Source organism: Podarcis bocagei (assembly GCF_964188305.1).
Source record: "Podarcis bocagei genome assembly, chromosome: 13".
Lineage (NCBI taxonomy): Eukaryota > Metazoa > Chordata > Lepidosauria > Squamata > Lacertidae > Podarcis > Podarcis bocagei.
Genome location: NC_138138.1, coordinates 1848850 through 1866403, shown reverse-complemented (window position 1 = coordinate 1866403; position 17554 = coordinate 1848850). Strand labels below are relative to the sequence as shown.

At 48.9% G+C, this 17554-nt stretch overlaps 1 protein-coding gene across 9 annotated transcripts in view; it reads right to left on the bottom strand.

Annotated features, from left to right (window-relative positions):
- The window catches only part of ACACB (acetyl-CoA carboxylase beta), a 63608-nt gene that overhangs the window by 18002 nt on the left and 28052 nt on the right, over positions 1-17554 (bottom strand). For 7 of the 9 annotated variants that reach the window (XR_014001765.1, XM_081168472.1, XM_081168474.1 and 4 more), the window contains 20 exons: positions 16352-16513; positions 14350-14513; positions 13100-13250; positions 12828-12931; positions 12435-12516; positions 11044-11189; positions 10001-10151; positions 9581-9715; positions 9283-9429; positions 8246-8434; positions 7085-7185; positions 6168-6256; positions 5941-6065; positions 5231-5344; positions 4155-4268; positions 3058-3147; positions 2473-2591; positions 2187-2210; positions 1514-1651; positions 720-822 (listed from right to left, as the gene is read on the bottom strand). Coding sequence is in view for 7 of the 9 variants with exons in the window: in XM_081168472.1 (XP_081024598.1) it covers positions 720-822; positions 1514-1651; positions 2187-2210; positions 2473-2591; positions 3058-3147; positions 4155-4268; positions 5231-5344; positions 5941-6065; positions 6168-6256; positions 7085-7185; positions 8246-8434; positions 9283-9429; positions 9581-9715; positions 10001-10151; positions 11044-11189; positions 12435-12516; positions 12828-12931; positions 13100-13250; positions 14350-14513; positions 16352-16513 (2448 nt within the window). In the remaining 2 variants the exon portion in view is untranslated. Of the gene's footprint in view, positions 1-719; positions 823-1513; positions 1652-2186; positions 2211-2472; positions 2592-3057; positions 3148-4154; positions 4269-5230; positions 5345-5940; positions 6066-6167; positions 6257-7084; positions 7186-8245; positions 8435-9282; positions 9430-9580; positions 9716-10000; positions 10152-11043; positions 11190-12434; positions 12517-12827; positions 12932-13099; positions 13251-14349; positions 14514-16351; positions 16514-17554 lie in introns of those variants that run through there. The other 2 variants (XM_081168469.1, XR_014001764.1) reach the window with 2 other exon arrangements.

Sequence of the window (17554 nt, the reverse complement as noted above, 5' to 3'; positions counted from 1 at the left end):
CGGTCAGTTACAGTGACAACCATAGTAACTGTCTGGGAGACGCAGGGTGTACTGGCCTCAAAGTTGCTGGGGCTTAGGAAGTGGTGGGAGGTGTCTGCCAGGGAAACAGGCAAGCTGCTTTGGTCTTGGATTAGGATAAAGCAGCTGGAAGTTAGCTCTGCTTTCCCCAGAAATGTCTGTGCAGGCTGAACAAATGCCATGGTGCCATGGCTTGGAGCCTTCCTAAAAGTAAGTGCTTTAGTGCCTCCCAGGTTCCCTCCCATCTGGGCTGCAAGAGTAAGTGGGAGGGTGGCAAAGGGGTGAAGCCCCACAGAGGCTCTCCCACCCCATTTGTTGCCCAACTGCAACACAACAGCCCTGCAGTGCTGCCCATGGGTATTACTCTCCTGTAGCAGACCCTTTCTTCACAGGAGGATGGTGGCAGCAACTACTGGAGAGTAAGATCCATTGGCAGCACTGCAGGACTGTTGTGTTGCAGTTGGACTAGGAACAGGGTGGCAGAGGCTGTCTTGGGCATTCTGCCTTCCCCACTTATTGGCGCGCCAGCGTGGAGTGTTGGACTAGGACCTGGGTTCAAATCCCCACTTGGGCATGAAGCTGACTGGCAGTCACTGCCTCTCAGCCTAACCTACCTCACAGGGCTGTTGTGGGGATTAAATGAGGAAGGGAGAAACCTTGTATGCCACCTTGAGCTCCTTGGAGGCCCACAAGTCGCTCACCTTGCTGTCTTCTTCATCGTACAGCGTGGCCCTCACCTCAGTGAACAAGGGGCTCTCGGAAGGGTTGGGGTCGGCAAAACAGGAAATGACCTCATCAAAGTTTCTGGCACAAAAGAGAAAACAGGGAGCAGAAGAATCAAAGCAGGAATGAGAGGGCCTAAATGCCGATGTGAAGAATAAGGACTGACTGGCTGTTTTTGCAGTGGCCGCTTGGCTATCTAAACCTGGAAGTCCTTACAAGGGCTGTCGCTTGACTTACGGTATAAAAATGTCTGGCAAGTGACAGTCGTTGAGAAAATAACTCAGAGCATAAAAGGAATGGGGGCAGAATCAGACAAACTGTATGCAACATGGTGGGTATACAAATAGACCTGGTCTTAAACAGAAACCCTCCAAAGCGTCTTTGAAGATTACAGTTCTCTTGAACAGAATGGCTAGAACTACATTCTTTCCTGGGAATGACTGGTGGTTAATAAAGACTTTTGTGCTGTCCCCAGGATGCTGCACACAGGAGAATTTGGAAGAGAGCTACAATTCACAGAGCGGTTTAGCAATCAATCCTTCTCCAAAGGAGTTCTGGGAATTGTAGCTGGGAAGGGATCAGGGGCCTCCCAACAGCTCTCAGCACCCTGAACAAACAGCAGCTCTCAGAATACTTTGGGAGACATCATAACTATTTAAAGTGGCATCGTAAGCACGTCATAGGTACGGTGTGAATGGGGTCTAGCTGTTTGGTGACATTCAGAAGGCCAGGGTCACAATACATTTCTCCAAAAACATGGCTGTTCAGCTACCTGGTGAAGTCTCCAAATCTGTCAAAAGCCACCATGGCCCCCATCCGCTGGCAAAGAGGAGAAAAGCCGCTGTCCATGAAGAGTTCAGTGCTGTGTCGGGCTAAGTCGGGGTTGGAGATGCTTATGGGCACAGACATCCTACACGCAAAGGAAGGGAAGAATCAGGCACAGCAGAGCCCCAGAGTCATGGAGACAGGACTCTTGGGTGACTCAGGAGTGCTGCAGCAGCACCACGGATCCCCCAGGGCAGCCCTCACTCCTGCCGCCTTGGAGATTTCACAGCTCATGATGATGATGATCCCACAACTCCCAGCATGGACAGAAGGCTGACCCAGGACAGGTCACAGGAGGTGGCTGCGCACAGCTCATCTCAGCCCTTGAAAGTCCTTGCTCCCAGTGTGGCCCTGAGGCCACAAATGCTGGCTTCTTATTTCCACTCACTTCTAAGCTTCATAGCAGGGACCAAAAACACATAAAAAAATAATCATAATCCCATGATCCCGGAAGAAAGACCTCTTTCACATGCTTACCAAAAAGCAAATTAGTTAGCAAGCCGAGAATGAATGAAAGAACCAGGGAAAGGTAGGCAAGGAGTCGTACACGCACTTGCAGCCAGGTTATTCTTTTTACATTGCCACTCATGCTGCACAGTGTAAAGAACCAGACACTCTACCTGCTCAGGGCGGGGCTGCTGCCTCTGAAAGAAGACACACAAAGCTTCCTTACACCTCATGCCCAGCCACTGAGCCACCTGCTCCAATCAGCAGCGGCTATCCAAGGTCTCAGGTGGAGAGGCCAGGGACTGAACCTGGGACCTTCCGGGAGCTCTGCCCCCATGCCCACACCTCCTTTCCTTGTCCAGTTTCCTTCTGCACCAAAGGTCCTCCCATGCACACATGTTGAAGAGCCCCAGGGAGCCAGTGCAAGACCGTCGGTCTCTGGCTTTTGGCTAAGCCCACCTGTTTGGATGGGACGATGGCAGCATGAACTGGAATTCCACCACGCAGGTGCCGTCCGTGAGCTGGCGATGCTGGAGGCTGTTCAGCTCATAGGCGATGTAGGCTCTTCTCACGTACACCTGGGGAGGAAAGAAGGAAATTCCAACGACAGGTGAAGAGCAGCATACTGCTATAATCTTTTCCTCCCCAAACGGGGGTGCTGGCCACAGGTTGGGGTGGTGGTGGTTTTGCTTCTTGGATTTCCCCCAGAAAGGGCACATCTGGAGGGGGGGTGGGGAAATGCAGGTTGGAAGTGGATGTCAATGACGTCGTGTGAGTGCTGTAACGCATCTGTGAATGGCAGGGGTTTGGGCTAGGCGACCCTTTGGGTCCCTCTCTTCCAGCCCTACTGTTCTATGAATGACAACCCACCCTTCAGATCATGAATGCTGCATGCATTCACCCCCAGCCTGCCAGCAGTTGCCCCAAACTATGCAGCTGCCATCAATGCTACAAGAGCACCCTCCCTTTTTTGGAAGGGGGAAAAATGTCACTGTGTCCATTCAAGCACTACCCTACTCTAGCCTTTGCCATCCTCCCTTTTACCTCAAGGGCTGCCATGCGGACCACCTGGTTGGAGTGATAGAAGAAAGTAGGCAGGACATCAAAGATGGTGGTTTCAGAAAGGATCAGTTTCTAGAAAGGAAGGGAGGAGCAGCGAATGAACAAACAGGCCTGCCGTTGGAGAACACAATACATTTTTAGAATCACGCAGGTTTAGAATTTAGAATAATAGGATTTTAGGGTTGGAAGGGATTCCACGGGTATCCAGTCCAACCCCTGCAAGATTTCAGCTAGGCAATCCATGGCAGGGGGCCATCCAACCTCTTCTTAAAACCACCAAGGAAGGGGAATCCGCCACCTCTCATGCTTCCATGAGGAAGTTTGATTAGAATCACTCAGGCCTCAAGTGAGACCAAGGCCCTCTCCCCCACTGCAAGCTTTATATTACTGTAGCAAAGGTAAGAAGATGGAGTTATCACCAACAATCACTGTGTTTGTGTCGTGCACACAGCTGAGGTTTCGACAAAAAGCATCAGGAGGCAGCATCCTTACTGGTTTGTGGCATTTTGACGCTGCTGCTTAGAGTTCTTCTCTCTATACCCATCTACATCCCTAAAGTATGGATCTGCCCACAGGGCATAATACTCACAAGGAGAAGGAAGAACAGAGTCATATAAGGAATGAATAAAAACTATAGTTTGAAAATGCTGTCTTCTCTGATAAGCATGCAGGGGTCTGTCTCAGCTAAGTTTATTTACTTTTTTAAAAATGAGGGATTTGATAGGCTGACTCTGGGCAAAGGACCAGCTCCACCCCTGAGTACTTCTTGGCTAAAGCGTGACTCACGTTTATGTCATGTATTCGTATCCGACCTGTTTTTCTCTCCTAGGAGCTCACGGTGGCACACACAATTCTCTTCCTCCCCATTTTATCCTCAAAATGACCCTGTGAGGCAGGTTTGGCTGAGCATGAGTGACTGCCCAAGGACCCCCAGGGAGCTTCATGGCCAAGTGGGGATTTGAACCCTGGTCTCTCCTGGGTCCTAGTCCAGCACTCTTGCCAAGACACGACAATGGCTCTTTAGTGTGAACAGATGCTGTCAGTTGCAAGAGCCAGACCCAACAAGCAATCCAGGTCACCTTTAGGTTTTCAGGGCAGAACTGGTGTCCGTACATGTCTATGGCCGAGAGGAAAATGGATTCCACCTGGTTGTGCCTCAGTTCGTAGGAAGGGAGGTGGGAGGCAATCAGCACCTGAGAACAAAAAGGGGCTTGAAGGGAAGCAAGGAGAGAGGAATCACAGGGGGGGACCTTTCAAGGCCCCAGCAAACCTTTTGAAACATACAAGGGAAAAGCAAGACTGGTGCACAATTGCTAACTTTTGTGCCATTTATTCTGCCTCCAAGGCAGAGGATTTCAAACGATCTGAAAAGCGTGGGAGCAAAAGATCAGGCGAGAATGGAGATGTAAATGTTAGTGGGGAAAGACACTGAAAGTGCCCCTATCTCTTCTGAGATTTCAAAGACCAGACATTCTCAAATGGTCTTTCCATGCTGACACATACAAAAACTAGAGCACCATCTGTTTTAACCCCAAAGTATAAATCAAACTGTTAATCTTGTTGTCATTCACAGACAACACCTTAAACATAAAAATAATAAATGCAAAATATAGAATACAGCAGGAAAACAAAACATCAGAAATAAAGCACAACAGCAACACATCACAATAAGCAGAAGCATTACAGTTTAAAATGCTGAGTAAATTTGTAAAAAAACAAAACAGAACAGAACAAAAAACCAACAGAACCAGGTTGGCCATATTACAAAATGCATTGTTGCTGGAATCTGAAGAGTTACCACCTGGACATATCAGGATCATCCTCTTTCTGTCAAACACAGAGTCAATGCTAAGCAGAAGGAACATCTGTAGCCCTCCAGATGTCGCTGAGCTACAACATCCATCATCCTGAGACAACTGGCCATGCTGGCTGCTGGGTGCCCAACAACATCCAGAGAGCCACACTCTTCCCATTCATGCCATGTGCTCTGGAAGGTCTCCTCAGATTCCTTGAGAAACCCAAACCCTCCTCCAGGGCATGCAAAGCTTGACATGGGGCCGTTTGGAACCTTCTCCCCTTAGGCAGCAACACAAAGCCTTGGCACAAAATGCCTGCAGTTCCAGGAATGAAGGAAGAACACGGGAGTCCCACTGACCTGCCTGGCCCTCAAGGCCACTTTGGAGTGCTCTGTTTTGCTAAGCTGAGTCAGCTCATTCAGAATGGCCATCAGCTCATCGGTCAGGGTGTGGTCTCGGCCACAAAGGTGATCCTGGAGGTAAAAAATGCCAGACTGTATGGTCTCTTCCTGAACCAATGTAGAAAGGAACCAGCAGCGGATAGGGAGCCTGGCTTCTGAAGCTGAAAGCAGAAGGGGGAACAACATCTCGGAAGAGGGGTTTCCAGCAGCTCCCTTGCTATTTTTGCTATTGCCAAGAGGCACAATGTTGTTAGTGTAATCTTATTATATTGGTATTGAAATGTTGGCGCTTTTGTATGCTGTTACATTTGCTGTTATGCTATTGGGAAATGAAATTGCTCTTGCAGTGGCTGATTTCTAAATGCCTTCCTGTTTTCTTTGTTGCAAGCTGCTTTGAGCAAGATTCATTTTTGTGGAAAAGCATCATACAAATAAAATTTTGAATGAATGGTGAATCTGGGGGCTGCTCCAGAGGTGGCCAATCAACAACTCCCACCAGCCCCAGTCAGAATGACCGATGGCCAGGGAAGATGGACGCTGCCGTCCAACCAGGCCTGGGGGCCACAGACCTGCTGCACAGATACACACAGAAAAACCTGTGGCTCCCCAGGAAGCCCCTTCCTTGTTCTGAGAGGACTCCTGGCTCTTAGCTTCCTCCTGCTACTCACAATCAACATCGTCACCAGGAGATTCTTCTTTGCCACCTGCGCATGGGAGAAAATGCATTCCAGAACCGGGGTCATGTCGGGCAGGTATTGCTCGCGTAGGTGGATCACACATTTGTCATAGTGAGCTGAGACAAAAAGGGAAAATAAAAAGGGATGCTTGTCAGATCTGGTCTCCCTCTTTCACTCCCGTGATGACCGAAGAGCGGCATACCTGTTGTTGAGCCTACCTTGCTGGAACTGGGTCTCCACCTGCAAATAACACCTTAGGAGATCCAACACGACTGATTTCATGTGGCCTCGGATGCCACTGCGATACCTAAACGAGGGGAACAGATGTATTCCTCTCTTGCTGGGGTTGACAAGAGCTTTTGGAGAGCTGAAGGTGGGTTCAGAGGGGCTTTGCTTCTCGTGGTGGGCACCTACATAGCTTTGTCCCACTGATTTTGGTTAAATAGGCTTTGCAGGTTTCTAATGTTTACAACAGGCATTGGTAGGATGAGCAACGCCACCTCTTGTAAAGTACTTTCAGCTCTCAGCTAAAAATATCATGTCACTAGCTTGAGGAATTTAATTGTGAAGCACAGCTGTTCGAATAGAGTAGATGAAAAAGTATGAAGGTTTTACTTTTTTTAAAAAAAGGAAGCACATAATTTATGTATCAGGTTAGAGCAAGTTGAACTGGAGATTTAAAACTTTTCTCTCTCTCTATATATATATATATCCATCACTAACAGCCTTGTCCCCTGTGTTGCTCTGGAATTCTAAGAAACCAAATCTTGATTCAAAATGGTATCCGACTGTATCCCAATGTAAATGAAAATCCGATTCTTGAACTGAGGAGCCACCATGTAAAATTTAGTTATGAAATCTTAAAGAAAGAAACAACTTTCAAATATATAATGTAGGAAAAGGCCCCAATGGGCTGTTTGCTGCAACTCTCCTTCTTCTAGGCAAGGCCACAGCATATTCATTAAACCAGCCTTCCTCAACCTGGTGCTGTCTAGATGTTTTTGACTACAACTCAAATCAGCCCCAGCTAGGAAAGCAGAAAAAAAACTATACACCCAGCACACACATTGGGTGTAGGGAATGTATGCTGCATGTAAGTGAAGAGAAAGGCGGGGTGCCCATCCCCTGAACTTGCCTCTGAACTAGCTGCACGATGCTCTGGGTGTTGAGGAAGAAGACCTCCCGGTCAGCTTTCCGCTGCAGGGTGGCTGCATGGCTGTCCAGAATGCTGGCAATCTGGGAGGCAAAAGAACATCCGAAGAGCCTGGCTGCTGGATCCAGCCAGTGGCCCATCTAGTCCAGCCTCCTGTTCTCACAGGGGCCAAGCAGATGCCTGTACGACATCTGCAAGAGCCCTCTCCCCTGAAGCTGCTTATGGACCCTAGCATGTCTTTTAGAGGAACGAAAGAGAGGGCAAGGAGAAAAACTAGAGGAGATGACTTGGGAGCTGCCTGTTTCTGCACCTTCAGTTCTGTGCCCATGCTTCTTTCTCCAGAGCAGCAGAGGATGTTCACAGAATCAAAGAACTGTAGGACTGGAAGGGACCTCAAGGGTCATCCAGTCCAACTCCCAACAATGCAGGAATCACAGCAAAATAACCCCCAACACATGGCCATCCAGCCTCTGTTTAACAACCTCCAGTGAAGGAGAGCCTTCTGGGGAGTCCACTCCACTACTGAACAGCTCTTACCATCAGAAAGTTGAATCCATTGGTTCATGTCCTACCCTCTAGAGCAGCAGAAATCAAGCTCACTCTATCCTCTGTATGAGCGCCCTCCTATACTGAGAGTAAGGCCAAGTCCCCTCTCAGTCTCCTCTTTCCCAGGCTAAACATCCCCAGCTCCTTCAACCGTTCCTCATCAGGCTGGGTTTCCAGACCCTGGATCATCTTGGTCGCCCTCCTCTGCACACCTTCCAGCTTGTCCATAACCGTCTTAAATTGTGACACCCAGAACTGGACAAAGATTCCAGGTGGGGCCTGACAAAGGCAGAATAGAGCTGTACAATGACTTGAGCTGGACACTAGACTTCTGTGGATGCAGCCCAGGGTTGCATTAGACCCCTTTGCTGTCGCATATTAACACATCACAATCTGGAGGACCCCTGCATGCCAACTGGAGAAGAGCAGTAACTTCAGTTACACAGACCTAGGGAGGGGAGGGGAAACTCTGCACAAAGCTCAAGAACACCCCCAGTTCTCTCAGGATCCCCCCTGGGCCTCCCCAGCATTTCTTTGAAGGCAGCCCACCCCCAGTCCTCCTGGCATCACCTGCCCTCCCCCCACTGCAGGCCTCACTTGCTGGCTGGGGAACTGGCACAGCACTGAGGTGATGTTGCTGGCATACTGGGCCATCACTTTCCGGATTGACTTCTCCACAGATGGCGGGATGCGGCCCGAAATGCTTGTCATGATCTCCTGCAGCTCCAGGAGAGGAAGAGAGGGGTCTCGGAGGGTCTTCATCAGCTTGAAGACCCATTCTTTGAGCTGAACAACAACATCAAAAAGGAGTAAATTATCAGGGACACAAGGACCTCCCAAATAAGACACAGATTCAGTTTGGGAAAAGGCAAGTTCAGGGGCATCGGCAGTTTGTGCTGAGGGGCTCTACTGGTATGGGGACTGCCAAGGAACCCAAGGGAAGTACAGTGGTACCTCGGGATGTGAACGGGATCCGTTCTGGAGCCCCGTTCGCATCCTGAACAGAACGTAAGACGCGACAGTGCGTCTGCGCGTGCACGGGTCGCGTTTCGCCGCTTCCACGCCTGCGAGTGACGTCATTTTGACCGTCTGTGCATGCACGAGCGGTGAAACCCGGAAGTAACGCACTCCGTTACTTCCGGGTCGCCACGGAGCACAACCCGAAAGCGCTCAACCTGAAGTGTATTTATCCCGAGGTATGACTGTATTAAGAGAAGTTCTGCACATCTGAGAAAACTGTCTGGCGCAATGAAAGCCAGCTTTGCCTGGGAATCTCCCAAGCACAAAGAAGAGGCCCCACTTGCTTTGCTTGTGGAAGATCCCTGGCTTGTTCCTGCCAGGAACTGTTGAGCCCTATTCCGCTCGGCCCTGCCACCCCCTAGCTCCTCCCAGCAGGAAGGAGATTAGAAGAAGGCTTCCTGTCCCTGTGGGACTTTGTTGGCCTCTAGGGCAACCCACAACCTCCTTGCTTTCTGTGCAGGACAAGTGGCATGAGAGGGTGGGACTTGGCTTTGACTGATAGATCTGTTGTTTGTATTGTTTTAGATTAATCTTAATAAAAATCATATTACAAAAGCTCACACATGCAAAACCAGCTAGGGTCTTTGCACACAAGGAGACCACCACCCCCTTACTTTGGTGCTGAAATACGGCTCTGGCAAACAATATCCATTCATGACGTTCATCAGGCTCTCCAGCACGTTGTGGAAGACCTGGTGCAATTTCTCACCGAGGATGGGCAGGGGCTGTTGAGTGGGCAGCCCCCCGGTGTACAACTGGGCCTGGAGGTGGGGATGGGGAGACATTGGGGAGGGCAGCACAAGAAGGAAGAAAGCAGAGAAAATCCTTTTAGAATCCAGAAGGCCGGAGCAGAGGCGGAGGAGAGCCCAGCCAGACACACCTTCCTTTCCCAATCAGCCTCGGCTCACTTACCAGGTGGACTTTGGTGGGGTTGTCCAGCTCAAGCCTCGCCACAACGCAGCCCGTCTCCAGCAATGTACCTGGCCGCTTCACGTAATGGATGAGGCCCGATTCCTCCACTGCCAAGGTCACCACCATCTTCATCACCTGTTTGGAGAGTGACAGGAGGCTTCCTCACCCTTGCTGACAGGCCTCGGATAAAAGCTGGATTCACGCAGGGCTGGATTAGCCCTTAAGCAAAATAAGTGTGCGCTTGGGGCATCCAGGGAAAGGGGGCACCCCAGAAATGATCCACTCATCCCCACCCACTCTGCAGCTGAAAGTTCATTGCGCCCAATACGCTCCCGTTTGCCCCTGCCATGCGGTGGCTGTGAAGGCCAGCTCCAGAGCATTCTCAGAAATGCTTCCCAGCCAGCCAAAGGCCAGGGCTACCTCGATTTCCGCATAGCTGTGGCCCACACAGACGTGTCCCCCGTCATCCACCGTGTACTGCAGGAGCTTCCCAGCAGAGGGAGAACGGAGCAAGGTTGGGTCGTTCTCCTTTTCAAAGTTGCAGGTTTTATTGCCAATGGTGATGCGGTATCTGGAGCCGAAAAGAGACGGGGGGGGGTTAGCTTTTAGGGTGTTAACTGCTACCCATTGCAGAGAGAAGGGTGTCCCTTTACCATTGCGTCTTTCCATCAGTTGCTGTGTCCAAGAAATCTTAAGTTATATATTCATTTTAAATATTTAAACTAATTTAATGGGGGGGGGATTAATTTGCCAATGAATGTACAGAATAGTTCCCAAGCTCAGAAGGTGGAGGATTCTCCCTTCCTTGGAGGTTTTGAAACAGAGGTTGGATGGCCACCTGTGAGTGATTCTTTAGGTGTGATTCCTGCATTGCGGGGGTTGGGCTAGATGACCCCTGGGGGTCCCTTCCAACTCTCATGCTTTTTCTGCTTCAGATTTATGCTATGACAAAAAACCAGATTAAAACAGATCACTGCCACCTGCCAACCATATAAGCAGTTTTAATAAATAGTTGTATTAAAAATAGTATTTGCACATGTAAAAAAAATAAAATCTGCGGCCCAATTAATTGAGGCACCATTTAGTTGATTAATCTAGCTACTTATAACTTTAACACTGCAGCTCTAGTTGTTATGCTTTTCTTTAGAGTTCCCCCCTTTTTCTATGTGAGCTGTTATTGCTTTTATGCTAATCTTTCCTCCCTCTTCTAAAGGTTTGTCTTATCTGGTCTGGGAATTGACTGCAGGACCTGACAGCCAAAGTGAAATGCACAGCCCTGGCCTGCAGCTCCCAGCCTAAGCTGCTAGCCATGCCATCACAGGCAACTGCGACCTAATTGTGAGCAAACGGCTGCTGCACGTGTGGCCAGACAAAGCCGCTGCCTGGAAAAGCTTCTCTCCCTTGCTAAGCCTTGAACTGGATTCCAAAAGGAGCAAGAAGCAGCCACTCAGAAATCCACTTACCGGTCTGTTTCTTCCTTCATGTACGTGGTATAACTGTTGCCATCGTAGGAGAGCAGGAGCCCCCCGTCATTCAACCTGTGGACGTCGATCTCTATGTGGGTGTTGTTCATTATGATCACGTAGGTAGACAGCGACTGGCGAGCAACCTGCCCAAGCGCCAGAAAAAGAAAACGGGAGCCTTTTTACCCATCTTCCCCTCAGAGTGGGAAGGAAACCCCCAAGTTACCCCATCTATCACCCTGCCCACTTCCAACCTCACAATACACACTGCAGATCCAGATATTCAAACAGCCAGACCTGCGTGTAGATCAGCTGCCTCAAGGAAGCCTTGCTGTTCATGTTTGGCTGGCCTGCAGCAGCTGTTCTGCCGAAACCATGGTGGGGGTGAAGGGGGAGAGATGGGGCAAATAAGAGCACTTTTCCCTTCCTTGTTTGCTTTTTGCAAGGTTTCAGAGGGGTTTCCTGGGTCTTTTCGTCATTTTGGGGACAAAATTGCGTGGTCAGAAAAGCATTATACATTTCCCCCTAGGAATCAATAGAAAATGTTGACTTGTTACACAAACACTCTCATGACAAACCATTTCCTGAGGACTGATTATGTTCAGGTAGTGGCACCTGTATTTACCGTATTTTTTGCCCTATAGGATGCACTTTTTCCCCTCCAAAAATGAAGGGGAAATCTGTGTGCATCCTATGGGACGAATACAGGCTTTCACTGAAGCTTGGAGAGCGAGAGGGGTCGGTGCGCACTGACCCCTCTCGCTCTCCAGGCTTCAGGAAGCTATCAGCAAGCCTGGAGAGCCCGGGGGAGTTCCCGCAGGGCTCCCTAGGCTGCGGATAGCAGCCTGCTGCACAGAGCGCGGGGCGTGCTGAAACAGAGCGCCCTGCGCTTCGGGCAGACATCGGCCAGCCCCACAAGCTCGGGGGACAGCGGGGAGGGGGAGCGCCCCCATGCTGCTGTTCCCCGACCTGGTTTGGTTTCCCCGACCTGGTTTTGGGGGGGAAATAAAGGAAATTTTCCCCCCTTTATTTCCCCCCCCAAAAAAAAACTAGGTGCGTCCTATGGGACGGAGCGTCCTATGGGACGAAAAATGCGGTATGTCCCATGATGAATAACTTCATTATCTTCTTACTCCCTAAGCAACAGGTACAGTCTGCTCTCCAATCAAGTTCCCAAACCGCACCCTGCATACCAAGACTCCCGGTGGGAAGCCGCCTTGTGTCAAGTCCATGTAGCCCAGTGTTGCCTGCACTGGCTGGCAGGGGCTCTCCAGGGCTTCAGACAGGAGTCTTTCCCCAGCCTAACTGGAGTAGTCTTTGCGGACTGAGCCTGGGACAATCAACTGGCTCTCTGAGCCTTCCCCTTTGGATCAACCTTTCGCAAGCATTACCTTGAGTGAGTATTTCATGCCTTCGTAAATAAGCTCAACGTCAACAATGTTCAAAAGTGAGGCTGCTGGTAGGACTTGGCCCCTGGAAGACAATCCCATCTTAGCACAAAAATTGCCCTACAATCCTCTTCCTGCCCTCTCCACCGCCCTTCAGTTACTCTTCAGAACAATCTTTTGAAGACAGATCTGCAGAGCACCTTTAGAATACTCTAAGCATTCCACACACACATACTTTGCTGCTATGCTCGGACAGCTGCTCTTTAGCTATGCTGCCACTCCCTGCAACATAATTTGCGACTGCAAGTCAGGACCAAAGCCCAGGTGAGTAGGAAGAGTTTCTCAAATGCGGCTGAGTGGTGTAACACCCCAACACTCCTTGAGGTGGCGCTTTACCTTTCAAGCGAATGCAGGAAGTCATCCATAGAGGTCCTGAACAGAGCATCCGCCACGTTGAGAGCACCACAGACCACGCCCAGAATAGTGTCTGGCTTCTCTGCCTGAAGGGAAAATAATGTAGGCAGACTGATAGACAGACAACTTCTTCATAAGAAGAAAGAATTCAGACCAAGGTGCTCACATCTTTGAATCCCAAAAGGTTAATAAAAAATATGCAGTATATATTCAGAAGCATGGTATAAATGACTGGCACCCGGAGCTCGGCTCACCTGCACTTTCTCTGCAATCAGGTGATCTAGCCAGCTGGTGTCAGTCTCGTTGGCCTGGAAACTCTCTGTTTCCAGCAGCTTGACCAGGTACTCGACTGTTGTCCTGAAGTCCCCACGGATGGACAGCTCCTTCAGAGCTACTACTAAGTTTCTGAGAAGATAACCCTTCTTAATAAGGTACAGATCTGCCTCAGGAGATTTTATTTTTATTTTTTATCTAGACTCTGCATACAACAATAAATTTGCTTTTCTCAAAAAGATAGCTGGAAATTTGATTTATCAGGGGGTGAAGCAAGGCCCTTTCTGAAGTATCATCCAATCACAGCTTGGAATTACGGTAGATGTTACTGGAAATGCTGGTATGAAAAGAGGCAGTCTTGCATCTCCTTCTCTCCTCTCCCTAATAACATCTGCAGGGCAACCCTTTGCATTCACTCAGTTGGGATTACTCCCAAACAGATGTGGATAGGATTGCAGTCTGATCATCTAAAAAGTTTACCATCACATTCCTTATCCTCAAGATACACTTTGGTGACTGCCATTTGAGGGGGAAAGCTCACAGCCCAACATCATGGCTCTTGTTTTAACTTACTGCAGGGGTGGGGTAGCTTTGGCCCTCCAGATGTTGCTGAACTACAACTCCCATCAGCCCAAGCAAGCATGGCCAAAGGCCAGGGATGATGGGAGTTGTAGTTCAGCAACAGTTAAAAGCAGCTATTTACAGTGGCGTAGCGTGGGTTGTCAGCACCCGGGGCAAGGCAAGTAATTTGCGCCCCCTAACCCGTGGATTTGCACCCCCTAACCTGTGGATTTGCGCCCCCTAACCCTAACCCCCAGATGTTGCGCCTGGTGCGGCCGGCCGCCCCTGCACCCCCCACGCTACGCCACTGGCTATTTAAAACATTCAAATAATAATTAACCTCAGTGATAAGCTAAAATCAGATTAAAACAACATGCCAACATTCAGTGTATCTGGGCAGGCTTGCCTAAACAAAAGTGGTTCTCGCAGGTGTGAAAAAGAATACAGTGAATATCTATTCACTGCATAGATTCACAGTGGTATCTATAGGCAGGGAGTTCCAAAGTGTGGTGCGGCCACAATGTGGAACAAATGTTATGTGGCACCTCCAAGGGTGCCCATTCTGAAGCTCAAAGCAGTCAAGTGAGCATATGCAGGGCAAGGTGATCTCGCAGGTAACCTGCTCCCAACTCCTTAAGGCCACTAAGGTTGATGACAGTGAAATACTCACGAGATGGCTTCCTCTCGGTTCTCTCCCCAGGAGAAACAGTGTCCAAACTGAGAGTCAGCAAATTCATGCAAGCCGCCAGTGGCTGCCACACTGAAGTACCCCCAGACATTCTTGTTGCTGCGGAAATTCAGCTCCTGCACGGTGCCAGAGCTTGGCTTGAAGCCCTGCAAGGTGCAAAAGAGAGACATGGGGAGCAGGAAAGTGGGGGGGGGGGGAGAACGTGCGTTTACACTTTTGCCTTATTTCCCCGCCGACTTTTAAGTGAGGTCTCAAAAGGCAGCTTGCCACAAAAATGGTAAACATGAGACAGCAGAGTCACTGAAAAGCATAGATGGTGTTACCTGACCGGTACTAAGAAAAACCGGATGTGGGCTAAAGCCCCAGGTCTTTACTACATGTCCCCAGGTCTTTACTACAGTGTGATCGTATCATAGGCACTCTTAACTTGAATTATTTCAACCATATGTGGTAGAACATGATTGAAATTCCACAAGTTAAATCCAAGCAAGGTGGAAAGCTTAAAAGCTCTTTTTGTGTCCACTTTGATGCTCCCCATCTTGCTTGAAGGGGCAAGGCCCAGGCAGTGCCCTCATTAAGGGGGGGGCGCTCTTGCAGGGTCATCTGAGTTCCTGCAAGATCTTCTCCAAGCAATCCTGGACTTAATTGTGTTTTATTGCGGCTGCTAGTCCTTGCTGCTTCATCTTGAATAATAATATTTACGGTAATAATAAACTTCATTGTTATATGTTCATATTTAATGGTTGCTGGATTGTGCTTTTATTTCATTTTTAGATTGTAAGCAGCATAACAGAACCTTAGGTGGAAAGCTGGGGTCCAAAAAAATTAAATAAATAAACAATAGGCAATTTGTGAACTCCTGTTGCACAGAAGTTTGACACTGCTTGATGATAATAATAATAATAATAATAATAATAATAATAATAATAATAATAATAATTTTATTTATATCCCGCCCTCCCCAGCCGAAGCCAGGCTCAGGGCGGCTAACAACACTAAAATAGTGCAACATTATAAAAACATCATAAGAATTAATTAAAATCAAAATTGATGGCAACCATAAACTAAAGTATTGTAAAGATTGCCAAAGGAGGGAGTCAGGCTGCGCCCTGACCAAAGGCCTGGTGGAACAGCTCTGTCTTGCAGGCCCTGCGGAAAGATGTCAAGTCCTGCAGGGCCCTAGTCTCTTGTGACAGAGCGTTCCACCAGGTTGGAGCCTCAGCCGAAAAAGCCCTGGCTCTAGTTGAGGCCAGCCTAACCTCTCTGTGGCCTGGGACCTTCAAGATGTTTTTATTTGAGGACCGTAAGTTTCTCTGTGGGGCATACCAGGAGAGGCGGTCCCGTAGGTACGAGGGTCCTAGGCCGTATAGGGCTTTAAAGGTTAAAACCAGCTCCTTAAACCTGATCCTGTACTCCACCGGTAGCCAGTGCAGCTGGTATAGCACCGGATGAATGTGATCCCGCAGCGAAGACCCCGTAAGGAGTCTCGCTGCGGCATTCTGCACCCGCTGGAGTTTCTGGGTCAGTCTCAAGGGCAGCCCCACGTAGAGCGAGTTACAATAATCCAGTCTGGAGGTGACCGTCGCATGGATCAGAGTGGCTAGGTCAGGGCGAGAGAGGTAAGGAGCCAACTGCTTAGCTTGGCGGAGATGAAAAAATGCCACCTTTGTTATAGCTGCAATCTGCGCCTCCATGGAGAGGGAGGTATCGAAGATTACACCCAAACTCTTAACGGACGGTGCTGGCACTAATTGCACCCCCGCAAGAGATGGGAGTTGCCCCCTCAATCCCATATCGCTCCGTCCCAGCCAGAGAACCTCTGTCTTCGAAGGATTTAACTTCAACCAGCTCCCACGTAACCATCCAGCCACAGCTTCCAAGCATCTGATCACATCCCACACGCTTGCAATGTGGACCCAAGCTCTCTCTGCATCCCCTCTCCCTCTCCTTACAGGTAAGGACAGTTTGAGTCTCCATGACTGACCTCATCAGGATTTTCACTGGTGATCCGTGCTGCAATCACGTGGCCCCTGGGGACGGGCACATTGCTGGGGCTCTCAAAGGCAATGGGAGAATCCCCCCAGGGGGGTTCTCCATAGAGGGCTCGGATGTCCTTCAGTCTGTGCAAAGGAACACCCATGGCAATCTGAGAGGAGGAAGAGAAAAGAAGGGGCAAAAGGAAACAGAATTCCTTGGACCTTTCAGGGTCCTTTCCAGATGCTTTTACAAACATTTTATTTCATGGGATGCAGTTATCTTCTTTGCATCAGAACACATGGCAAGATATTGGCTGCATTCCATGGCAGTTTATTCTGTTTTCTTGACATTTCCCTGACTGTTAATTTCTGCATTCTATTTGAGTTTTCAGATAACATAAAACTACTTCTGGTAATATGGTGTACATTTAGCACTCATTTCCATGATATTTGCTTCCAGAAAATAAATCTATTTGCAAATAACATGGAAACAAGTGCTAAACTTGTGCTATATTCCACTATATTTCAGGAAGTGTTTTTTACATCACGTGAAAGCTCAAATATAAACCAGAACTTAACAATTAGGGAAACAACAGGAAAATGAAATAAACTGCCAAGTGAATGCAGATAACCCTTAAAGGCTTATTCACATTTCCTCTTTTCCCTCTGCTTCCCCCCAGAGAAAACTGCTTTTTGGTGCTCAATCAGAGCAAAGTGAAATTCGGGTTTTCTCCAGATTGATGTTTGCTCTAATTTAGCACTAAAGAATGGGTTTTCCATGGGAAAGGAGCAGGGAAAGGGGGTAACTGCTCGGACCTGTGCCTAGAAAGCAAGTGGGAGTGTGGATGAACCCATAGTCTCAACCGCAGCTAAGAGATTAGTAGCGGCTTGTAAAAATCCCATACTCCTTTTTTCTCTCTCTTACAGGCTCCCATGCGCTCATCCACAGTTGAAGAGTACATGTGCGCCAGGTCTTAATCATGTTTAGCACTAATCAGGTTCCCCTCTTAACCAGGGTCTGCAAGCTCACTTCAGTCTCCGGTTATTTTCTCTGCTACATTTTTATGGAGAAGAGCTAAATGCAGGCACCTGGCCAGTCACTGTGGGAAGGAGGTTGCTGGATTAGATGGGCGCTTGGCCGGATCCAGCAGGGCTCTTCCTACATTCTTTACTGCAACTGGAGAGCCAGTGTGGCTGGCGTGCTGGACCCT